This window comes from Falco punctatus (genome assembly GCF_963210335.1).
Source record: "Falco punctatus genome assembly, chromosome: 5".
Classification (NCBI taxonomy): domain Eukaryota; kingdom Metazoa; phylum Chordata; class Aves; order Falconiformes; family Falconidae; genus Falco; species Falco punctatus.
The window spans coordinates 19,201,455-19,227,842 of NC_137584.1; the positions used below are offsets into that span (position 1 = coordinate 19,201,455).

The following is a 26,388-nucleotide window of genomic DNA, read 5'->3' on the forward strand; positions in this document are numbered from 1 at the left end:
ATCACCTATTGCCTCACCAAAATATAGCATCTCTATATTCCAGGAAAAGTATGAAAAGCCAATCACAAAGAGAAGAGCGAAAGTATTGATCATTTTCTCCTTACTTTCCAATGTGCAGCTAAACTCTCTGAGAAGAACTGTCCACGCTTGCAAGAAAGAAAAGCTCCCTAGTCAGGTAGTGATCTGAGAATGCAACAGCTCTTTTTTATCAAATTGCACAGAGCACCAATCAATGAAAAATGCACTTTCATTGTTATCTTGCCCTGGCCTTTCTTGCTGGTATTCATTGCCTACCATGTTAACCTGAAATGCCTCTGTGAGTCATGATTCTGCCTTACCTTGTTACTTGAGTATGAGGTCTCAAGTCCCTCCTTAGACCTAACAAAAGTAATGATCTTTTTTTTGTCCAATAAATAGATTTGCTTCCTTTATTTTGATAGCACCCTCTCTTCAAACTAAAGAACCAACATGTATAGCAGTCTCCATAGAGAGGGAAAATTATCTGTATTTTCTGAACAGACACTCTTAACATTGATTATTTTAGAGAGGCTTAATTGAAAGAAGACAACTGAGAGGCAAACAAGGACTTCAGTGAATAATAATGGGGGAAAAGAGTTTGTACAGGCTTAAAACTGGGAGAAAAACTGAACAATGTACAGTTCTGCCTATGTTCACAAGGCTTATCTGACATAAACACCCTGAAGTTATCTTAGAAGACTCTACACGTTCTACTAGTCAGGTTTCTGGACACCTGATTTTGCCATGACAGGGGGTCTAGTCTTAAGGAAGTCATGTATGGATACATTTATAAAAAAATCTAAGTAGTACTTTAGAGAATATGGAGCACATAAGTCAAGCGATGCATACTTTCTGCTAAAATAACGCTTAGTCTTGCAGGTCCCTGAAAGGAGGGTGTTGGGTTTTTCCCTGGAGTCAGACACATCTGCCAGCTACAAAGGAGCTGAGTGCCTTGGTGTGGGTGACTTCATCTTGATGAGCCAGAGGCCTGTTCTCTGTATTATTTCCATCAAATGTCAGTGTCATCTGAAACGTGGAAAAGGTGCCTTGCTGTGGAAAAGGTCCCGTGCCTGTTCTCCCAGAGTTTCACCAAGAGGCTACAGAATCTTCTTATTTCCTTCCTGATTTTTCCTTACAAATATGATTTTTGTGTTCTTGAATGCACACCACAGCAGTCCCATGAGCAGGATGGAACTTGCTGTCCTAGTGCACTTGCTTTCTGCAGCTCTGTGGGTAAGGACCAAGCTTTTTTGGACGAGAGGGAAGTTTGAATCTCTGCAGGGTGAGATAAGCACTGTAATCAGGTCTCTTACTGTCTAGGCAAGTACTAAAGGAGGACATTGGTGTCTCTGCATTGCTTTCTCTGCAAGGTGGTCAGCCCTGGGTGTTAGGAGAAGACTTAACAGGACAGATAGCCTACCTGACCAAACTCAGCCTTGTACCTGAATCATAGTACAACTTACAGCCCTAAGCACAGGGGAAAGATCCTCACAGAGCATGATCATCTCTCTGCAGAGCTGAGCTGTCAATATTAGAGTACCAGACAGTCAATTTAAAAGCACCAGAATGCAAAGTAGGCAGAATGAGGTGGAATTAACCCTTCCTTACAAGACATAGTGTGACTATCGTTCCTCAGAATCATATAAGAATGTGCCAATGTCCACAAGACCTTGTGTGAATGCAGCTTGGACTATGTACTTTTTATGGGTGCATTGTCTTAGTAAGACCTCATCAAGCTCTGTCATAGGCAGTCCTCCATCTCCAGGTCAAAGTAGCTGGCAAGAAGCCCTGTTTTCTTCTACAAATATAAAATGATTGCATCTGTTGATGGTGGAATATGACAATGTTGCTTTTATAACTTCTATTTTTTCCTTTGCCAGTTACAAAATTTTGCACTACTCTTACAAGGTTAATTAATAATTCTTAACTTTTGCAGACATCGCCCTGTTTTCTGGTAATGTGACATTTTCTTTGTTATTTCTAAGAACAGTGAAAGAGCAAACTAGACAAATCTGCATTTGTGGCTGCAAAAATTGTACCAAGGAGAGCAGAATATCCTGGCGATATGTAAGTATTTGCAGCATGCAAGTTCAAAGGGAAATTATATACCTCACCAAAATAACCTCCAACAGACTCAGTCAAGGCTTAGAAAAGAGGTGGTTATATAACATGTTAGTTAGACCTTTGTTCATTTAGCTCTGTAATCAGCAAGACGTATTTGACTTTAAAAGGTCAGTTTATCTTTATTGTGCTGTGAATCACAGCTGCCTCTGGACTAATATAAAGCTTTCTGAGTTATTCCCAGTGTAAGACCTTTTTCATAAAACTAAGTCACTCTCTAGAGTGTCTGCAACCTTTGCTAATTGAGACACAGGTTTAAAACTCTTTGGAACCACTGAGAGATAATGTACATAAGAAATAAGAATGTTTCCACTATAGTAACCAGGGAATATTCAAGTATACACTATACTTTCAAACTACTCTGTTAAATCTTTAATCCACTTTGAAAATAAATTAGCTACTCTACACTCTTATGAAACATAGAGTCATTCCTCACCAATAGGAAGAATTTCTAATTTCTCAAAGACTAAAAACGTTTATTTATACATGCATAACAAGCAAACTTTTTTTATAAAACAATATTATAAATAAACATCTTTTTCTGAGTACAAGAACATGAAATCTAGGGTACAAATAAATGGTAAAACACCCATAGTACCCAAGCAAGGACTACTTTCAACTATGGGTAGGGAAAATATATATTGTAAAGGGACAATTTATAATTATGATGTCTACAGTCTCTCTGAAATGGCACAGTATAAAATCAATTTCAAAGACTCAGTTAAGCACCCAATTGTTTTACAGCTTTCACCTTTCTATAAAAGCAAATGAAAAGTAGAAATGGTGATCAGAACAAAGATTTATAATGTGCCTTCAGCCATCTATGCAATAGAACGTCCTGACTGACTTGCAAACCATTATTATACACTACTGTACATGTGCATTTTTAACCTGAAGATTTCAAAACTTACTCCAGATACTGATAAGTACCTGCACAAGAAGGACAACTCGCAGGCAGACATGGTCCCCTGACAGGTTCTCACAGGACACAGGCCTGGAGGGCACCAGAGTGGAGCCTGAAAGATTTGTGTAAGATAAGATCTGAATAGCAGAGGCTGGAGGAGTTACAGCGCTTTGCATTAGGGATTCCTTATCTCTAAGTGGTGCTGGAGGAGGGACATGCATGCAAGCCCAGCATTTCAACGATTTTCCTTGAGCTGCCTTTCCCAGGACATAAAGCGCTAGTCTGTGATGGAATTGGCTGGGGGTTTTCTGCCAAATGATTTTTCAATGAAAAATACTAGCAACAAAGAAGCAAAGCTTTCTGCAAAACATGTTGATCTCTCTTGCAAACTCTCACTAGCCGTTTATAAAATTGTAATGAAGTACTTAATCGTAAGAAATCCTGTCCATAACTGGAATATTGTGTTTTCTGACCGGGTTGTTTCATCTTGGATCACTTCCATAATATATTAAAATGTATTTCACTGTCAGTGCACTTTGTGGCAACCGTGAGAAGAGCCTCTATTTTCTGCTGTGGGCTAATCAAGTTCTGCAGTTCCTCACAGGACTAATTTCACTATATGAGAGCCAGTAGCCAGCAAGAATACCAGGCCCATAATGAAGACTTGAGGCATCAGAACCACAACTTACACACCCACAGAGTAAGGCAGCAGAAACAAACATCTTCTAATTGCATGGACTAGAACTATCTGCTTTGAGTTAATTCATATAACCCAAATGATGCCTATTGATTTCTGGAGTATTTACATTTTTTTCAAATTTTCATTTGTATCAGAAAGACAATTTCAGAATTTCCAACACCACAAGAGTTTGAAATTTCCCTCAGCATATTGACTATCTGTGGACTCACAGAAAGTGAGTCATTCCTTAGAAGAGACCGTTTCTCTGCCCCAGGAAGGGGCTCATTGCTCATTAACAGAACACAGCTGAAGAACTTTAACAGCTTTCCAGATGAAAGTGTGAAATGAAATAGTTTTAACTTTCAGAGCTGACCTCCCCTCCATGTATTTTCTTCCCAAATTAGCTGAAAAACTGAATAAGCCCTGTTTTCTGAGTAAGCTTCTCATGTAACAGAGATGTTTGACCTTCACTACTTTAAATCCAAACCACAAACTTTGACTGAATTTTCAAGGGTATACATGTGTAACTGTCACCTACAATATTAATATTTGTATTAAGATAATATTCTGCCTATCATATAGCCACTAAAATGATAGCCATTGTTTAATTAAGAAAAAGAGAAAACTAGTACTATAATTTAGTTTATTGGACATGACCTCTTCATCAAAGTTCAGAGTACTTTACCAAAAAGAAAAAAACCAAAACATTAATGCCTTGAACTTCATAACATCTCTGCAACATACATAAATACTAACTCATCTAATTCAAACTTTAAGTACATACTTAGAATTTTACCATAACTAATTGATATTTGTATATTTTTCTAACATAACTGGAAACGGAGTTAATTAAGGCCATATTCCAGAATATTCATTATATCAATACCTGCAATAAAGTTTAAGTGAATTCTAATTGTGCCAATTTGTCCATTAAAATTTAGAGTTCCCAAAGATTCATCAGCTCACTCTTTATTTTTCCTTGATACCTTGGAAGATTCTTTTACAATCTAAAAAAGCAGCATGAAATTGTCTAGAAACATCTGTGTTTAGTGAGGTATAAGATAAAAATTTATCTTTAGGTCTGAGTGTTTTGGGATAGTTGCCATTAATTATGAATCTTTTTCCTTCAGACTTTGTTTTCTCACTGTCTTCAGTAAAAAAAAATAAAAGTATCATTTTTGTTTCTCATACACATCGAATCTTGTTTGATTTTTTTCACTCAATAGTATATTTCTGCTTTTGCTGTTAATAACAAACTTTACCTCTGAGTGGCTCCTGTTCTTTGTAATTTTGTCTTTTTTTTTTTTTTTTTTTTTTTTTTTCGGTGTATTACTATATTACAAGCAAAGACATGACCCCAGGCTGCAGTCCCCATTTGCCAAATGTCACTAACAGACATCATTTTTTAACATTCCCATTTTCTATAGTTTCAAATACCTCTATAAATGGAGTTCTAGCCAATCCAAATCTAGTCATGGATCAGGATCCTAGCATCAGAAACAGCCTCCAAGCTATGGCAAGCTTGCCCCCATCACCGTGGGACACGTCATAGAATCCTTTCATAAACCAACAGAGAGATTAGAAGCAGACACTAGGAGTGTTGTAGTGTTTGGGCTGTTGTGTTTCCTTTGGTTGTTCCCCTAGGATGTGTGTTCACATAAAAATCTGAAATTACAGAAGGCTAAGATAAAGACATTTCAGAAATTAGTTCTCAGCTAGGGCCAGAATTTCGATTATACTGGTTATTGATTTATGTATTAAAAATGTCTGCCTGAAATCTACTATGTAGAAGACTAGACACAAGCATCCTAGAAAGCCAGGCATAAGACTGAATTCAAGTTTTACATTATAAGAGACTGCTAAGAATGAAGATGAAGCATTTTAAGGCACTTTTTGGTGCTTGAGACTGGTTTAAGCTACCCTAGCAGAGACAGCCTGTATAAATGAGAAGGCAGGAAGCAACAGAACTGGCTGTGTGTTCCAAGAAGAAATCGGGACACTTCTGAGCAGTCTTCACTGGAAAGCACGTTCAGTTTCTGAGTATGGAAAGTGTCTGCTGGAGTTTGATTCTACCATATGCAAGAAAACAAGATTTTATGTGCATGTTTTCTAAATGAACAGTACACCAAAAAAATACCAGGGTCCTACCACCAACAGCTTCTCCTAGTGGAAATAGGACAGCAAGGATCTCAAAATGGTCTAAATACTCTGGCCAAAAGGAGAGACACAGTAATCAATTCTTTTTTTATTCCTTTGGAAAAGCTGTCTCTGCAGGAGTGGGTAGGAGAGTCCTTTCCAGGCAGTGTCAGACTTAAGACATCTCCGCGTCAAGTGCATGCTGCTGTGTCTCCTGTTGAGCCTAAGCTACCTTCGTGTTTTCCTGCTAATTTGATGTCTTCAAAGAAACCAATTGATTACCATGTTATGAACCTTCTAAAGTGCTTTATGAGAAATGCCTTTCTTTAAACATGAGCTGAGCAAGTACTCTAGAGGCATTTTCTGCAGGCATTATCAAACCAACTCCGAAGTGGTAGAAATGTCATCTACATATGATACGATTAAAATAGGTCCTTAAGCCCAAGCAACACCATAGAAGAATATACAAAGACGACACAACAATATTAAGCATTAATATTTTCCGAACAAGGAAGTCCAATTTGTAGCACAACACTAATGAAGGCTTGTTTGCCTCTGATTTCTTTTTCCACACTAAAGCAATTCTTCTGGATCACGGATAGAAGGTTGATCAAGCACAATACACCTACACAAGTACAGCATTTAAATACCAAAGTTCAAAAGAGAGAAAGAAACTCTCTTCTAGAAATAAAAGCTGCTGGGATGATGTCTGGGAGAGAAGTGCTTTTCCATGGCAACCCTGAAAGGCTGCCGCATTCACAGAATGTCAATTCCCACTATGCTACTATTAATCAAATACAAACTCCAATGAGTAGGAGATTGGATGGTGAGATAAACACCACTGATTTCATTTAAAAAATAATAAAAATCCCCTTTAAATATCCTGCTTACCTATGAGCTTCCAGACTTGCAAGTGATTATGGAAGGCTGACACTTCCAACAGCAACATGTAGTCATTTCAAGAAAACTCCATTTAGGTCCAGGAAAAAGAATTAAATTAGCTTAAGCTCAAAGTTGGACATTAAAGAAAACCTGTCCTCTGCAAGCTTGGACATTTACTCTTATAAGTAATGTCTGGTCAGATGCAGAAATGGTAATTTTTTTTAACATTTCTCATACCTCTTGTAAAAAGGCAGTTCCTTCCAATCCATTCCCAAGGCTAAATATTTAACCAACAGAGAGATTTTCACAGGGATGTATATGAATTGCATGCTCAGCCCTTGCTGACAGAAAGAAAAGGCAGTCTGAAAGTCAGTAAGAACTGAAAGGTGGTCCCCAGCTGAGGGAGCTACACCTGCTTATCTGCTAGCTCTTCACTTGGGCAGGTCATTCCTTTCTCCTTCAAAATGACAGCTGGTTTCCCAAAAGCTAATGCTCTCTGCCCTGACATAAATTTCTATGGATTGTGTCTCCACATGAATCATAGAATCATAGAAGGGTCCAACCTTTTGTAGGAAAGGGAGCCTAAATGAGGTTACCTAGCACCCTGTCCAAATACATCTTGAAAACCTCCACTGCATCCCTGAGGCGGTTGTTCCAATGATTGGCTGTTCTCACTGTAAAAAAAAAATAAATTATATAACAAGATGAAACATCTCCCAGTGCAAATTGTACCCATTATCCCTTGTCTTCTTCATGAGGCTCCCCGTGAAGACAGAAGAGAGCCTCTGTCACTTTTGTAGCCACCCTTTAAGTGCTGGAATACTGTGATGAGGTCCCCCCTGAGCCTTCACTTCTCCAGGGAGAAAAGACCTAACTCCTTCAGTCTTTCCTCATAAGCAGCTTCTCCAGCCCTTTGATCATCCTCATGGCCCTCCTTGGGACTCTCTCTGCACCTTTTTTAAATTGCAGGGACTGGAACTGGACACAGTACTCGAGGGCAGAGTTGTGCTCTTCCACCCTACACAGTCCTCCATTAAAGACTGCCAGCAGAGGCACGCTTTGGAGTTAACCACAGAGATAAATGTTACCTCAGGCTTTCTATCACTGCAATAGTTGTGCCCAAGTCCACCTTCCTGAGTTGTTTTATTCCAATCAAAAGGAATGTTCAAGTCATATAATTATTCAAGACCAATAAGTGTAAATAAGAGCAGCAGAACCTGGTGCATGGCAGGCAGAGTGGGGAAGGAGAGTACAAGGGAGATGACAAGGGTGATAAGAACAGTCAGCTCACTTGAATGGGCAACATTTTTATTTCAGAAGCAGCATGTGCATAGATGAGAGAAGAGGGCCTTCTCTGCTCTTCTCCAGTCACAAGGACAGACACAATACTTTGGGTCCTGCTGCCTTCTCCCATCAAAGCTAAAACCACATTGTGAAATGATTTAGGCCACAGCTTATGGATATCATCACTCCAAACAGTTATCATCTACAAAACCTGCCAGGTCTATCTTTCAGCTTCATCTGTGTAATTCCACCAGCTATGAAGATTCAGGTACTTTGTGGAGCTTCAAACAAAACCATCCTGGCACTGAGTCCGGTCTGCCTAAACACCACCACAGTGTCCTTTCAATAAAGTATTTCAGAGAGAGACAGCTGTTATGTTCTTATACCCTGAGCCAACAAATGAGATGATACGTTTTAGGAGCCCACCTCACTAATATGACACAAGTGATCATTCTGGTTTTTCCCATATCCTATTTCCCATTTCTGAGGGAACACTCGTTTAATGTATTTTTTTTATAGAAGTGCAAGATCATTCACTGGCACAACCTGTCCATTCTCAATTGTGTATTTACAACACATTTGAAATGATTGTGAGAATTTATGGCAGCTGGGTTTGCCCTCTAGTGGAAGATGAAGTACAACATATAGTTAGAAAGGTAACAGGTATCTATAGATTGACCATGTGGAGACTGACCATGTGTTTACTGGATGGCAGGAGAGACAGCAAGCAAGTCATGGCACATATTATTCCTTATCCCAAGGGATGATGAGTGGAGAAGGAGATCTCCAGGGAATTTACAGAGATGACAGTTCAGGTTTAGTAAAGCGTGGAAAGAAATTCCCATCTTGTTAGGAAGTTGTTTACAGAGCAGGTCTAACAGTCTGAAATTTCAACACCTGATCCTGCGTCTACTGTACTCTATTTTCTGTTACTTCAATTATTTATGACAATAAAATAAATAATTTCATTTTAAAAACATGAATAGCTCAAACTGTAGTTGGGTGGTACAGAGGACAGGGTTATTACAAGAAAAAATATGAAAATATCATCAGGGGTTTTAATCAATGAGTATTGACTCAAAAGTTAAATATTAATCATGTGAATAAGACAGAATTTAATCTTCTTTTGGTTATCAAAGAATGTTAATACTATAGACCAAAAAAGAAACATTTTTAAAAATTTAAGTGTTGAATATTTACTTCCTGTGTAAATAAACCTCTGTTTGTATTAAACTAGGCCAGCATTGATATCTGATTATTTTGTTTCCCGAAGTATTGGGCCACACCTGAGAGTGACATCAGTTCAGAAATACAATGTATTTTACTAAAGTTATTTACTAGCACTGCCAGTAATGCATAAAAATTTTACCACCCTCTGATAATTGAGTTGTCTCATTTTATATCAGTTAACCTTATCTTCATTGGCTGAGAATTTAAAATTATTGCAAATAACTAAAAAAATTGATTTTAAACACTTAAAACCAATCAATGGTAAATTCAGTTCTACTGAAAATTCTCCAAAGAAGTCTCAAAAAATATATTTGTATCAAAAAATCTTTGTCATTCTCACCAGTCCTGCCTCAGAAGACCTAATTACTGAATTGTTTTGTACTAATCATTGTTAACATCATAGATTCCCTTGGATTTTCACTAAAACTTATGGGATGGAAGAAAGAATTTGCTACATTAACTAAATTCAGGGATCCATCTGGAAAAACACAAGCATTATCATGACATGTGGTCTTGACCAAAGTCAGGAGCCTATTTACATGACAAGAGGCATGGCATCGGGAAGTCAAGCAAAAGCCCAAATGTGTGGGCTTTTTTCCTTGAATTGTCACAGCAGGTCAGTAGTAGGGCCTCATCTAAAACACAGCCCTCCCAATTAGCTCGCTCATGACATAACCATTTAAAGTGCTGCTGCAAAAGTATTTGAAGTAAAATTAAATGACCCTCTGATCATTTCTTTGACAGAATACAGCACTCTTTGGTGAGTTCTGGGCTATGGATGATGCTACTCCACCCTAGAAAATTGAAACTTAAATAGAAAGCCAGAGTTCAATACAGAAAAAAGACTATATCAAATATACATTTTATATTGAAAAATATATATATAATATAAAAATAAAATGAAAGCTGTTTACAGATGTATGAAGTTTACAGAAGTATGTGAAATACCTTTGCTAACAGCAGACAGTAGAAAATGACACAAGTAAGAGAGCAAATTTATGTTATAGAGGGAAATTAAAGAAATCAAAGAGATGATGTTGCTCTTGTATTTACATTGCAGAGGAAGAACCTGTTAACATCAGAGACGTGTGACTGCATTTATCAGTTTGCAAAGCTCACAAAGGTTGCTTGGAATGGCAAGTTTCTTGAGATAAAGAATTGCAGATGAAGAGGTCTCCTAATCATCACCATAGGGGTGGAATGCAAATACATAGGCTGGGCTGTCCTATGACCTCTGCATTCAAGAGAAAAGTTTTGGGTGCACAGTGCTGTGGGAAATCAGTGGCAGCAAAATTCCCTTCTTTCAACAATTATTCAGCAAGTATATCCCTGTTTGAGAAAATAGTTAACATGTTATACTGAAAAATTACACTATCTTAATTATCTTCAGAAAACTTTTCCATGCCTTATTCACCTTCCTATACAAATTTTTGAGTTTCTAGCAGTGTTTTCATTAGCAACAGCACATACCCATTTTTGCTATAAAAACTGGCTTCAACAATCATAGGAACTATTTGTTTGTTCATGTAAACGCCCTGCAATGAACCAGGAAAACTGTTGAAAAATACTTGATCATAAAATTATTGCTGTTTAAATAAGCATGTCAGTCCAGCTTAGTATAAATTAAAACAGAACAAAAACACAGTGCAGCAGATGTGCAAAGGTGCTTTTGTTCAGCAGGATGCCTCAAAGATGGAATGGAAGGTTGTTTTTTGTTTTAGTCCATCCTAGCAAGTGGGTAAAATGGTAAATTCTATAAATCTCACAGAACAGAGGGGCCAACTTCAGACACTATTGACAGTGACTACTAACCTAAATTATGTTTTTCGTCAATGGGGAGAGAAGGGCATTTCCAGGCATTTCTTTAGAGTCTGACAGCTGACCAACATACATTCTCTGCAGAGGTGATACCTCTTTCCAAAGCAGTCTCAGCTCCCAGTGTGCCTAAAAGTAGTAACGCATACTTCACACTGGTGCTTCCCCTGATGAGAAAACCATGACATGGCCTGAAGAAACAGCACCTAATACCTGTCTTTTAACCTCTTGCATCCCAGAAAAAGCACACTGTACCTCTCCAAGTGGGATTATCTTTCCTGGCATCAAGATCCGAGCATTTGCAGCCAAATTCTGCGTTAGAAAAAGAGGACTTGGGAAGGATGCATCTGAGGGATCCAAACAACATCTTCTATGGACTTGCAGAAGTAATGGCTTTCTAACACCAGACAAGAGCTCTTTTGAGGTACTGTAAACACCTTGTGTCAGCTGCTCCTCGACAAAACTTCAGTTAAGACAGAGGGCACTGTTTTCACCTTACAAAGCTGGTTAGCCAGCCCTGTCACCCGCAGACCTTAGACTACAGAGATTTTGTCTAACTTCTTCACTGCTGTTTCAAAGACGACACAGATGCCAGCAAGGGTGTGATTCCCCTTGTATTGGCAAGACACAACTGCTTGTCAGGATGCCAGATAGAGCCACTGGAAAAGCCTGTATTTCTCTCAGGTTACCCTCCCTTCCCTCAGTTCCCAAGAAAAAAAGAAATAGCCCATGACTTTAGTATGGGTAAATGTTAAACATAATCTGAGCATGAGGGATGAAATAAATGATTCCTCCTTTAGAGGACAAATAGTTTAAATGAAGAGTGGTGGGAGTCCTATCCTAGCTAGTCTGCAGAAAGCAAGCCCCGACATAAGCTGTGCTGTGGGAAGGAAAAGCAGCAATATCTCCAGGGACACTGGAGAGACAGGCTTATCCGAGACATCTCCCAGAGCACCTGCCAGCACTGAATCCTAATTCAGAAACTCAGCTGAATTCTGCCTAGAACTAAAAGGATAAAAGTCTGACAAAGCTCTTGAATCACACCACACTTGACGCTCACCTTAATGTACAAAGAGTTGTGACTGTGAGGGTTATAAGGATTCCCATGAATGTCACACATGATGGAAGACAAGTGGCTGAAAGGTCCAAAGTTTAGACAGTCAGCAAGGGAGATGGATGCAAAGGGGAGTTAGGCGGAGGGATCAGTTTAGTTGGATACAGAGGATGTAGGAGAGCAGTCGCAAGAAAGAAGCTTTGGACAGAAAGAAAAGTGCTTGTCTTTCACCTTATTTAGATGTCATAGGGTTTGATGAACAACTAGGAAAGATACTCTACCTTTATGCCAATGCAATTGCTCTACATCAGCACGAAAGTACACACACAAATACCTACTTGTGGATGTCCCATTAAACCAGTTATGCTTTGACTGGGGTCCAGTTCATCTCCTTCCTACAGCTCAACTGATGCTCAAGTGACAGAAAAAGAAAGCCCAGAAGGATCTTGTGCCAAGATAAAATGGCCACATTTGGGGACATTTTCTGAGAGGATGGATTGGAAGCAAAACCAATCTGAAAACAAGTTCTGAGAGGTAGAAAAGAAATTCTGCCCTATCTATGTACTATCAGGAGCACATCAGGCTTTTTAACAAGATTCTAAAAAGCCTTTTCAGCTATTTAAGATGTGAAGATGCATGAACGATTCTTTCAGTATTTCACTACTGCAAGATTCAGCAGTTAACAGTTTCTGGTTAAAAAACCCAAATACACATGTGTTTTTTGCACCTAAAGGATAAAATCCTTTAAAAAAAAAAAAAAAAAAAAAAAAAAAAAAAAAACACTAAAATGATCTGGGATAGAATCAAGGAGGTACACAGCTTTTGGCACAAGTCTCATGCTTAGGTTTTGTCAAAGCCATTGATACAACACATCCTGTATTCTCACCCATTTGGCTGGCTGAGTCTATACCAGAAACTCCCCTGCATGCTGTGCCTTTGAGCTCAAGACCCAGAAAATTTGTGACAAGAGCTGCGATTAGTTCCAACAGAAGCTAATGTGTCACCTGCTGAAAGAGTGAGCATGAGCAAACAAGCAGATCAGAGCCTGGTAGTGGCAAGAGTGGAAGGGGACCAGGCAGCAGACACTTCACACCGACCTTGCCTCCTACCAGTCCTCCTCAGAGGCACCAGCCCTGCTTCTGTTAAAGATAAACCTTGGCAAACTGGACTTAACACTGCATGCCAAGTGTAACTGATATCTCTTTAGTCCATTCTTATCTTGCTCTTGCATTGCCCAAAGTGGTTTATTTTTTAATGACAAAGGAGCCTATGTACATTCTTGTTAATAAATATTTGCAAGCACATGAATGCTCTAACATTTATTGTAAGTTGTTTTCATATAACTATGTAAAAAATGCCCTATTTTTTCCCAAAAAAAGATTCTTTTTCCCAAGTTTCAAATTAAATTTTTCATGAAGCCATCACGTCAGTGCTGCTCACGAGTTACATATACTTCTGGTATATTTTATGGTGCTTTTTTGAACAAATTGAAGCATACTTGCAAAAATCCTGAAACACTGATGAAATGTGCTAAGCAAGAGGAAAAATATTCTTTCTCATGATGAGGACATTACAATCTCCAGCAAGGGCATCTAAAAACGTGGGACACAATACTGTCAGATTGGAACCTCAAAAATGCTACACTCTGTCTGTAACAGCTGTTTGACAAGTAGATATCCACTGAATGGCCAGAGCAAATTGTATATGTCCTCAGGGGAAAAAAAAAAAAAAAAAAAGAAGAAGGCAGCATAAGCTAGTATGATAAAAAGCCAAAATGAAATGGGATTTTCCCTGGTTTATAAAATTTACTGGCACACCAGTGTCAATCTATATACAGTGTACCCAGAACACAGATGAAAAGAGCTATCTGTGAGCTGAGCTACATTCTTTCCCGACAACCTTTACTAATTTAGAAATCTCTTTTTGCCTCCATCCATTACTTTGCTTGTTCTTACTGTTCTGCATAAGAACAGCTGCCTAAAACGAAAATTACTGATTTTTTTAAAAGGGAAATGGCCTTTTCCACGTGGGGATGTTTCTTAATGAAATGAAAAGCAAACAGGCTACTCGGTTGTGCAAAAAACTGTGTGTTCAATACAGGGATGTGAAGCTGAAGGTCAGCAGTTACGGCTGGCTGCATCATTATGTCTCAAAGTGAATGTCACCCACATAGTCACCAGCACTTAGTGTCACACTGGGAGGTTTGGCAGGGTGAGGAGGTACTACTGAGGTCTAAGAAAAATCAAAAAAGAAAAGTTAATAAAGCTGGTGTCATCTGGAACCTCATCTAGTCTGTATCATCCTCAAAGATGCAGCCTGAAAGGGTCTGTCTTTTCAAGGCGGGCTGGGTGAAGGAGGGGCAGCAGTCACCTAGGGAGGATGTTGTTGGCAGTGGTAATAGAAAAAAAAAAAAGGAAAGAAAACACAGAACGAGGGAGAGAACAGAAATGCAACACCTGAACCTCCCAGAAGGACTGGGAAAATGTCCAAAGTAAACCAGGGAAAATCAGTAACAGTATGAGCAGTTTTGCCTTCAGCCATAGTACATGCCTGCTAAATTCTTATTCGAGGACTGGAAGAGCTGGACAAGCATCAGCTCTTCCGCAGGAAGCAGGAAGCCTAGCTGCTAGTCTCCTAGTTTAAATCCACAGCTCTCATACGCCATGTAGGCAGTCAATTTACCGGATTTTGGGGGTCATATTGGTAACACTTCCCACTTTTTGGAAGCCAGCTGCTGTGCAGCCAAAAACGCTAACTACTATGAACAGGTGAAGAGGGAGAACGAGTGTCCTTACAGGGTAACAGCCCTGTGGTTAGAGACAGCCACCGCAATTTTCAAGCTGTTGTCTGGGCAGGGAGCCCAGTTCCACAGGCAGTGCTGCAGCCCTCTTAGAGCCAGTGAAAACCCTCAGGAGAGTTTCACAGATGCTGTAAGATTATCAACGTCCTCATGTGGGCACCCAAGTCTCCTCCAGTCACAAGGAACTTGTATCAGTACCATAAACCTACTCTGAGAGGCAAGAGCTGAAATCATCAGCATATGCTGTCATGTTCAGCACTTTAATGTTTTCCCCAGATCTGACTATTATTGTACTAACTGTTCTGTTAGACTACCACTAGAATCATATAGCCATTTCTCACACAAACAAAACCAGTTTCTCTTAAGTCAGTGAATTCATCTGAATACAGATCTACATACTTCCTTTTTCAGAACAAAGATGTGTTAATAGAGATGTCCCAAAATAATAAGTATTTTACAGCAACCTGTAATATTTCTTAGGATAAAAATACCAATTTATCAGTACTTTAAAGCATATGACATTGTTCTATTAAATAAAGGAAGCAAACCTGAACATATTCATTGTGAAATTAACTTTTCTGTCTATCAAAGTCAGTGCACTATTTGTTTAGTTCATTTTAATGGATAGCTTTTATATAAAATAGTTTTGGCCCTTGTTATAACAAACACATTTATTCACGAACTTATTGTGTCTTCAGTACTTCAGTAATACATACCAAAAGTAATTTATAACGCGTAAGCTGATTGATTTTCACAAATAGCTTCAGAAGTTAGAAAGCTTCAGAGTATGGCAATAACCCCAGGTTTGTATTTGTCCGAAAATACAGTTTCGTGAGTGCATCATTCCTTCATCAGCAAAACTATAGCCAGCAGAATCAGTTCCCAGCCCTGATGAAAAGGAGGTATAAGCTGCCCCTGCCTTTGCAGAGAGGCCCTACTGAGGTGTCCTAGACCAGGATTTTTCTAGCAGCAGCTTCATGTCAGCCCTCCTCCTCTTTCATCCCAGGGGAATGGCAGCACAGTGCCTTGGCATCAGAAAGTTTTCAGTAAGTTAAAGCGTGAAAAACTCATTATGAACTCACCTGTAGTCTATGAAGTCAAATATTCACCATCAACCACAGAAGTTCAAAGACATTCTATAGAAACCTACAGAATGAGAAACCATCTGATGCTACCCATATGTGTTGCTGGAGCCCACTAATGCTACAAATAGTCTTGCTCTGTTTGTAATGCTGCACTATTGAGAAATGCCAGGTTTATCCTACCGCAAGTCAGAGCTATGGGAAAGAATGGAAAGAACTAAAATGAAAATCTTTTTAAAAAATCAGTTATAAAAGGAAGACGAGTGGACTGCCATTGCTACAGTGTCTCTACGATGTGACTAGAGAGGCATAGAAGCAAGATAAATTCAGTTAGTAAGGTATTCTATTCACATTGTGTCTGACAAGAGGACTATTGACTTCATTTTACCACCCTCCAGATGGAAGATTCTGAATATACGGGATAGGTTGATAGTAAGTTTCTACAAGAATAGATTATGTGGCACAGTCAAGTTATTCACAATAACGCACACAAACACAAATGTACAAGGCCGACAGAACCATTTATCTGTCTTTTCCTGAAATAATGCCTCATACGTAGCATACAAGGTCAGCAAAGTTCAAGATGTGTTTTTGCAAAATGATCCTATGGCTTTATGCAGTGTTTTGTGGGAGAAGACAGCACTTTTGCTGCCCCATGGGCTGCCCACTAATGTCCCTTCCATGTGGTAGAAGAGCTGTCCCCTCCAGCTGTGGAGGGACATGAATATGGACCTGGGGAAGCTATGCACTGGGGAGAGACACAGAAACTCTTTGGGGCTTTCTACAGTCTCCCTTGGTGAGGAAAGGCTGAACCTTGCCAGGCTCTTGCTGTACTCATTTCTCTTTAGAGAGGATTCAGGTCTGGATCCCAAATGGAGGAACTGCTTTCTAGTAGATCTGATCCAGACACCTGCTTGACAGGGGAGCACAGCATTTCCACTTCCTTTTGTACAGTGTTTCCTACAGACATCATAAAAAGGTCCTCTCCTCAACGTACAGATTTGTAGATCACTAAAAAAGTCCCTATAAAAAGCCCAGCTGACCATCTCCAGCCTGCAGACTCTCCTCCAGGAGCCAGGTGCCCCTTGGAGTATCATCTAACTTTGCAAGAAAAGAGACCAGGACAAAATAAGGATTTAAGATTATTCTGTCATCTTTAAGGAAACTAGCTGAGGGTACAAAATCCTTCAGCCTGAGAGTTACTCACCTGCTCATTATCTTGATCACGGATTTCTTCAAGGTACTTTTTAAAAGGATTGGGTTGATAGGGCTCCTCCTTTTGCTGGGCAGTCTTTCCTTTCACCAGCATGGGACGAATGACACCAGGTTTTGTCTTGACCCATAGCACACCCAGGAGAAAAGAGATGTAAGGAAAATAAAATAAAATAAATAATTCAAAATTTACAGAATGTATGTTAGACAAGTAAATTCCAGTAGGACTAAACTGACCAGATTTGTAAAAAAATTTCTTTCACCACCAAAATTATCCAGGTGTCACGTTGCATGACCTACTTTTAATACAGATTGTGGAAAAAAAAGGCAAGAGCTGTTTTTACACAGAATTTCATCACTGACATCTGTTTATTACAGACAGAAAAATAGATGCTGGGCTGTCAGACTATGGTTTGTGGGCTTTGCTGGCTGGTTTTGCTAGCTGTTCAGCTGCATCTTGATCAGTTCATCAAGTCACACTTTATGCACAGCCACATGTCTGCTTTCACACTGCAAATTCCTTTCTGATCTTCTCAAAACAGTAACTGTGAAACAAGGGCAGAATGTGATGCTGTTAACTTACACCCAGGCAGCAACATATCAGTGGAAAGCCTTTCTGGGATATATCAGTGATTAAATGCTGGATTTTATAAAGTCATAGAATCATAGAATCGTTTAGATTGGGAAAGACCTTTAAGATCATTGAGCCCAACCATTAACTTAGCAATGCCAAGTCCACCACTAAACCATGTATGTCCTTAAATGCCACATCTACACATCTTTTAAATACCTGAGGGATGATGATTCAACTACTTCCATGGGCAACCTGTTCCAATGCTTGACAACCCCTTCAGGGAAGAAATTTTTCCTAACATCCAATCTAAATCTCCCCTGGTGCAACTTGAAGCAATTCCCTCTTGTCCTATTGCTTGTTATTTGGGTGAAGAGACTGACACCCACCTCACTATGACCGCCTTTCAGGTAGTGTAGAGAGTGACAAGGTCTCCCCTGAGCCTCCTTTTCTCCAGGCTAAACAACCCCAGTTCCCTCAGCCGCTCCTCCTAAAACTTGTGCTCAAGACCCTTCACCAGCTTTGCTGCCCTTCTCTGGACACAGTCTAGCACCAAAACGTCTTTGTCATAGTGAGACGTCCAAAACTGAACACAGGATTCAAGGTGAGGCCTTACCAGTGCCGAGTACAGGGGGACAATCACTTTCCTTGTCCTGCTGGACATACTATTTCTGATACAAGCCAGGGTGCTACTGCCTTGGGCCACCTGGGCACACTGGTGGCTCATGTTCAGCTGGCTGCCAACCAACACGTCCAAGCCCTTTTCCACCAGGCAGCTTTCCAGCCACTCTTCCCCAAGCCTGCAGTGTTGCAAGGGGTTGCTGTGACCCAGGTGCAGGACCCAGTACTTCTGCTTGTTCGACCTCGTAAAATTGGCCTCAGTCCATCAATGCAGCCATCCAGATCCCTCTGCAGACCCTTCCTACCCTCAAGCAGATCAACACTCCCCCCCAACTTGGTGTCAGCTGCAAAGTTACTGAGGGTGCACTCCATGCCCTCATCCAGATCACTGATAAAGATATTAAACAAAACTGGCCCCAGTACTGAGCCCTGGGGAACACCACTTGTGACCGGCCACCATACAGACTGAACTCACTCACCACCACTCTGTTCATGGGCTCAGCCATCCAGCCAGTTTTTCACACAGTAAACATTATGTCCATCCAAACCATAAGCAGCCAGTTTCTCCAGGAGAACGCTGTGGGAAACTGTGTCAAAGGCTTTACTAAAGTTAAGGTAGGCAATATCCACAGCCTCTCCCTCATCCGCTAAGTGGGTCACCTTGAAATAGAAGGAGATCAGGTTAGTCAAGCAGGAACTGTTTTTCCTAAACCCATGCTGACTGGGTCTTATCCCCTAGTTGTCCTGTATGTGCCACATGACGGCACTCAAGATGATCTGCTCCGTAACCTTCCCCAGCACTGAGTTCAGGCTGACAGGCCTGCAGTTCCCTGGATCCCCCTTCTGGCCCCTCTTGTCAATGGGCATCACGCTGGCTAACTGCCACGCAGCTGGGACCTCCCCGGTCAGCCAGGACGGCTGATGAATGATCGCAAGTGGCTCAGTGAACACGTCCGCCAGCTCCCTCGGTACCCTTGGGTGGATCCCATCCAGCCCCATGGACTTGTCCACGTTCAAGTGGTGAAGCAGGTCACTTGGATTGTGGGGACCTCATTCTGCTCCTCATCCCTGTGTTCCAGCGCAGGGGGCTGGGTACCTGGAGGACAACTGGTCTTACTATTAAAGACTGAGGCAAAGAAGGCATTAAGTACCTCAGCCTTTTCCTCATCCTTTGTCTCTATGTTTCCCCCTGCATCCAATAAAAGATGGAGATTCTCATTAGCCCTCCTTCTGTAGCTAATGTATTTATAGAATCATCTTTTATTGTCTCTTATGGCAGTAGCCGGATTAAGTTCTAGTTGGGCTTTGGCCCTTCTAATTTTTTCCCTGTGTAACTTTGCAACATCCTTGTAGTCCTCCTAAGTGGACTGCCCCTTCTTCCCAATGTCATCAACTCTCCTATATTTTCCCAATTTCCAGCAGAGTCTCTCCACTCAGCCAGGCCAGTCTTCTTCCCTACCAGCTTATCTTTCCGCACATGGGGACAGACTGCTCCTGTGCCTCTAAGATTTTTTTCTTAAAGGTTGTCCAGCCTTCCTGGACTCCTTTGTCCTCCAGGAGTGCCTCCCAAGGGACTCTGTCAACCAGGCTCCTAAACAGGCCTATGTCAGCCCTCCAGAAGTCTAAGGTAGCAGTCCTGCTGACCCTCCTCTTTACTTCTCCAAGAATTGAAAACTATCATTTTGCAATTGCTCTGTCCAAAACAACCTCCAAGCAGCACATCACCCACAGGTTCTTCTCTGTTCACCTACAGCAGGTCTAGCTGGGTACCTTCCCCAGTTGTCTCATGTTGCAGCACAAACAAACTAGTAGACTGCTACAAGGCTTTGCAGTTGGTCAGATTCTACTGTCTGTGCTGTATCTCCTTCCTCCAGAGGCCAGACCACACTACTCCTCCTCTGTCTAACCCCCTTTCTCACACTCCTCAGGGCTATTTAACCACTTAGCAGGAACGAGCTACACCTGCCCATCATCCATGTCTATCAACTCACTGCTTTTGCGGCAAGGCCACAGCTGCATGTTATCAATGCTAATCAACCCACTGCCTTCATTCCTCTACAGTCTCATACACCAGCTGTGTGAGGAAGCTCTCTTCCACACACTCCAGGCACCTCTTAAACTGTTTCCTCTCTGCTGAATTGTATTTCCAGCGGACATCTGGTAAGTTGAAATCCCCCATGACAACAAGGGCTAGCAACTGTGAGACTTCTCCCAGCTGATTATAGAATATTTTATCTGCATTTTCATCCACCTTTTCAACCTGGTTGGGTGGTCTGTAACAGACTCCCACCATGACATCTACCTTGTTAGCCTTCCCCCCGATTCTTACCCATAAACACTGAACCCATCATCACCATCATTAACAATCAAAATGCTGCCTAACATACAGGGCTATCTCATTTCCTTTCCTTCCTTGCCTATACCTTCTGAGGAGTTTATAGCCATCCATTGCAGCACTTCAGTTGTGTGAGTCATCCTACCATGTTTCCATGATGGCAACTGTGTCATAATGTTCCTGTTGCGCAATGGCTTCCAGCTTCTCCTGTTTGCTGCCCATGCTGTGTGCATTGGTGTAGATGCACTCCAGTTGGGCTATTGATCATGCTACCTTTTTGAGAGGAGAAGCCCTAATTCTTACCTGGCCATTCTTGGGTGCTTCATAGTTTTTAGCACATCAATAACACTTGGGACTTTGCTGCTGCATAGATCTCCATCCCAGATCTTGCTGGCATGCTGTCCCTCAAACATCAGCATGCTGCCCCCAAGCTTCTCTCTAGCAAGCCTGGATTTTTCCCTTTACCCTTTCAAATCTAGTTTAAAGGTTTTTCAATGAGCCCTGCTAACTCCTGTGCAAAGATCCTTTTCCCCCTTTGAGACAGGAGTACCTCACCTGTTGCCAGCAGGCCTGGTATCATGTAAACTAACCCATGATCAAAATACCCAAAATTCTGCCAGTGGCACCAGGCTCAGAGCCAGGTATCGATCTGCTGGCCCTTCCCGTTTCTTCCCTCATCATTCCCTGCAACTGGAAGGATAGAGGAGAACATCACTTGCGCTCCTGATCCTTTAACCAACTGTCCCAAGGCCCTGAAGTCTCTCTTGAGTGCCTGCAGACTTCTTGTGACAACTTCGTCACTGCCTGCCTGAAAAATCAATGATGGACAATAATCTGAGGGCTGTAGGACGGTAGGAAGCCCCAGGGAGGCAGCAGACTGCCCTGAGAAGTGGGTCCAGCCTGCACACGGGGCCTTCTGTTCCCTTCAGCAGGGAGTCTCCGATGGCAATGACCCGTCTTTTTTACCTCACGGAAGCAGTTTTGACCCAGGGCATTGGCCGACTTAGCCTGGGCGACACCTCCATGCTAGACGAACCACCCTCCTCGTTACTGCTCGGTGCCACCTGTTGAGCCTCACACCAGCTGTGCGAGGGGACCTGGGGCGGTGGGGTGGCCACAGAGGGGACACACTTGCTGTGCCAGGCAGGAACTTGTCCCCATTGCCCCCTGTCCCCTACGTCACTGCATTCAGCCAGGCGGAGAGAGGATAGGGAATCCCCCACGTCACGCATCTGTCTGCCCATTGGGGCTGTCTCGGGAAGGCAGGGTGTGATCCCAGTAGTGTCTCTCTCTCTCTGGCTCCCTGACCCTGGTGCTCCCCAGCCCCCTCCCCCCTCCCCAGAGCGCTGTCACTGAGCAGAGCATCCCCTCTGCCCGGGTGCAGCTCCCACGGGAGCGCTCGCTGCCGCCGGTCGGCACTGGGGTCAGAGCAGGGCCCCGCCTGCGGCCCTGCACCTGGGTGGCAGCGGGTTCCCACCGGAGCTCTGTCTGGCACCTGTGTCAGTCGTGGTGGGCACTGAGCTGAGAGAGGCCATGGCTTTCTGCCAGGTGGGCACCAATGCTCCCTGGGTGTAAGTGGCAAGGCTCTGGCACCCTTCCTGCATGCCCTGCCATGCAAACTGCCGCATCATGCCCTGATTGTCTGCCCTTTTTGCAGCACTCCTGGTTGCTTGCACCCCCGAAGGGCTTGTTTTACAGGTGGGGGGGGCTTGGCCGCCATTGCCCCGGCCCCACCCAGGTCCTGTCAGAGGCTGCCGTTTGAGCTGGGGGGCCCTGGGGGCTCCCTTGGCTCCCCCTGAGGCTTCCCACGTTTAGGAAACTCCCTTGTGCACCACACTGGAGTGTTCTGCTGATGGTGCCAGCACCAGAGCTGCTTACCTCAGCGACTAAGTGACAGTATCTTTAAGACTTCACTCAGAAAAGTACAATTTTAGAGAATTTAATCAGCACAGATGTGTGATTCCCCTCATTTCAGACAAATCATGTTATCTAATCAAGAAAAAAATCTTCATTAGCTACCAACTAACCAAAAAATTGACAATTAACTTGTCAATTTAGCACATCTGTGATTTTCAGAATTCTTACAGTAAAGTCTGACATGATGAATTGTGACATAAACTCTGAACAGAGGCTAACGGATATTTTTAAAATAGACAACTCATTTGGTAAGCAAAGAAAAGGAAGAAAAAAAGTGTACATTTTCACTGGAATTTGGTAATTACCAAAGTCCTGAAGGGGGCTGTAATTGAATTTAAACTTTTAAATAAGTCAGTTATATTCTCCTCTGTTACGATGACCCCATAAGAAATGGGCAGTCTTTGTCACAACTGATACAGATGACAGCAGGACTGCTGCTGAGGTCCTTCAATAGTTACAGCCCAGAGGGGCAGCTTGCCCAACTGGGTCTGAGAAATAGGTGCTGTCACAACTCCCCATCCTCAGTACCCAGCAGGGCAGCAAAATGCATAGAAGAAACTTGATCTGCTATGAGATTTATTTACAAGATTTAGACTATGTACATTTAATAACACCATGCTGCCTATTTACAAGAGCAATGCACTTAAGCAGTCTGTCTGGAAAAAATAGAAGCTTACAGTGAAAGTAAGCTTACAATGATGCAGCTGAGATTGCTGAATGTATCCTATAAACCGAGTTATAGATCACCTTAAAACAGGACCTGCAGGCATCCAGCAAGGATAGGGCAGGAGGGGTGCCCATCAGAGGGAAGTGTCCAGGAAGCAGGAGATGTCCCTATGTCTTGTGCTTCCGCCTCCGCACTTTGAAAGGACAGAGGCTGAGGTGAAGGTGGCAGAGGTGGGGAGAAGCACAACACACCTGGGAAAAGCAAGACCCAGGCAGCAAAATATCTTCACTTAGGTTTGTGTTTTGTCCTCTTTCCTTTCCACAGGTTGACACCCTTTCATCTGCTTTGTCAAATAAGAAACATTCAACCAAAAGCAAAACCTCAGCTATGAGGTGATACTAATTTTTTTTAAAAAAAGAGTAATAACTGCCAAATTGCATTAAAAACTTTTCCATTGAGGTCAACTTAGTGAAAGATGCAGTGCTCATTTAATGAATTTATAGTCTATAGTTCATGACTGTTTCTTTGTAGGATTCACCATAAAATACTTATTTTCCTCTCCAAGGAAGAGTTTGCAAAAGAGAAAGACTCCTCGCTTTCAACAGAAAGGTAAATAAAAAACCAACAAGAAAGCTACAGTTGTTATCAAGTCATCATTACACAGACAAAGGACCTGTGGCCTTCTGGCACTCCTCCACACCATGTAACCATTCAATTAAAAGCCCACTGAGGTACCTGAAATCATCAAGGATAAGCTCCTCTGCTTGTATAGGAAACCTCTTGCAGAAACATGCCGTAGGAATGCTTTTAAAGGAAGCATTTTCTAAACAAAATTGTGCACTCAAGTGCTGACTGAGTCATCTGTTTATGTCTGACTGCTAACAGAGTGGCAGATATCAACCAGCAACCAGAATTTGAAATACTTCATCAACTCCCTGACAGGATATATAAAATTTTTGATCCAAAACTAAAAACTTAAACTCTTTCTTTGATAGTGGGTGGCACAGCTGACACTGCTGAGAAACAAGCTAAGACTTAGTTTTGCAAAGGGAAGTGTGGGTCTTCTAGAACAGCACTGAAAAATGGTAAAGGCTGTTACGGTAGCAATATGCTGCTGTCACATGGCTATAGCTCTATTAGCAAATTACACAGGGCCAAGACACAAGCTCCAGAGCTGGCCCCTAATCAGTTGTAGTGATTCAGTAACAGGGTGCTCCCTGGCATGGTTTTGGCCCAGGTCAGCAAGTGCACAGTCAGAAATAGGAGGATAGGCTGGGTCAGCGTGCCTCTCAATAGGTAGTATGGAAATGGCCACCCTTCTTCAGGGACAGAAGGTATTTTGGCTGTATGAAAATGAGCCTTGCATATTTGCCTCAAAGCTTCAGAAGACTGAACTCATCAGCATGCGTATGGGGATGTTCATCTCTAATTTTTTCTGCTGTTATTATGACACTGGTTGTCCCTGAGATCTTGCCGAAACTGACAGCTAAGTTACCAGTCGCAATCCTATTCCTCTCAGCAGAGGTCTAAAATCCTGAGTCCCGTGTTTCTCCTATCCAAGTCACTGTCACTTGCACTCATACAGAGTATTCAGAGATCCCCAAAGTATGTAGGACCAGATCCCTTTTCAACAGCTAGCAACGACTGCAGTCACTCTTTATGGTGCTGTGTCACTACAGACATTAAGTTGTTCTGGGTATCTGAACAACTTTCCTGTAAATGAGAAAATTGACTCTTACTGTTTAACAAGGAATTGGCTTTTTTAATATGTTTTCGATGCAGTGCTGTTTTGAGGCAGCCTACCTCTGAGACAATTAGACAAATGGTCAAGAAAAATATCAGATAAATTTATCAATTTAAAATGATAAAAATATTATATAAAAAATAAGATAAAAATATATTATAAAACAGGTGAGCTAGCCTTGGGATAAAAGTTAGCTGCCCTCTTCCTTTCCTTTCTGCTCTGAGTCCATCAGACCTCACTTGACAAACAGCAAGCACTGAGTCTATCTGTTTGCTTGCATAACCTTTAAACCCAACTTTCCTGTACAAATAGTCTCTTGCAATCTTTGAAGCCTTCTGATTCAAATGGGAAAATCAAAGAATTCCCTCATGGAAAGGAACTATTCCCAGTCCTTTCCAACAAATGCATTAGTTTTGGGGAAATGAACCCTGAAGCCGACAGGGCAAGTATGCATCGCAGTACGCCCCAGCCAATGCAGTCATCTTCTGTCAGCACTGAGAAGCCAGAGTCACCTGAGCCTCTAAACTGTTGAGAGCACCTGCTTTCAAATAGTGAGAAACTGGCTCCCTTGTCAAGGATCATTGCAGGTTCCACAGTCAGCAAAAAGATGCTTTTTGCCCTAACAAGACAGATATAGATGTTTATCTATTTGAACTGTGAAACTCCTTAAAATACTCCTCTTCTAGTTCTTTTCTGCCACAAATCAGTCTTCATAAAGGGAAATATGTTATTGAACATATTAGGGCATTTTTATTTTCCCCTTGTGCTGGCTTTACACTGGCAAAAATGCAATACAATATTCCAGTCAGTGTGTCAGCCCACAATGAAGTTCTCCTTTGTACATTTGAAAGTGTGAAGGCATATAATTGTGGTTAGAAGGATTTCTTCTTCCTCCAGCTAAATAGTAAATAATTCACATCACTGAAAAGCCTAGGAAAGTAGGATAATTATTTTCTCCACCTCCATGCTGAAGCAGTGGCAGGTCATGCACCAGAGCACAGAGAACAAGGACAGCCATCTGTTTGAAATTCAACTTGTCTATTTTTGTTCATACCAAAATACTTGCATTTCAAGAAACAGCTGAATTTCCAACATGATGTCTGATACTATACTGTGTTATGATTTCCACTGGCACTGTGCTAAACTAAGCCAAAACTAAAATCAATGGATTTAGTCCTTTTCCATTCTACTCGCAGTAAGGGGATGATCCTTTTCCTCAATAGCTGGAAAAAAGGGACAGACACAAAGTAAGAGTAGTGTGGAGGAGGCACTCACCTCTGCTGCAGTTCTGGGACCAGCAGAGGAGCAAGTATGCA

General features: G+C 41.7%; 1 protein-coding gene across 7 annotated transcripts in view; it reads right to left on the bottom strand.

Moving 5' to 3' along the window:
* Positions 1–26,388, bottom strand: part of MLIP (muscular LMNA interacting protein) — a 129,077-nt gene that overhangs the window by 12,718 nt on the left and 89,971 nt on the right. For 6 of the 7 annotated variants that reach the window (XM_080388681.1, XM_080388682.1, XM_080388683.1 and 3 more), the window contains one exon: positions 17,213–17,338. The exons of the other annotated variant lie outside the window; for it this stretch is intronic. In XM_080388681.1, the coding sequence (XP_080244807.1) occupies positions 17,213–17,338 (126 nt within the window). The remainder of the gene's footprint in view (positions 1–17,212; positions 17,339–26,388) is intronic. 7 annotated transcript variants of the gene reach the window in all.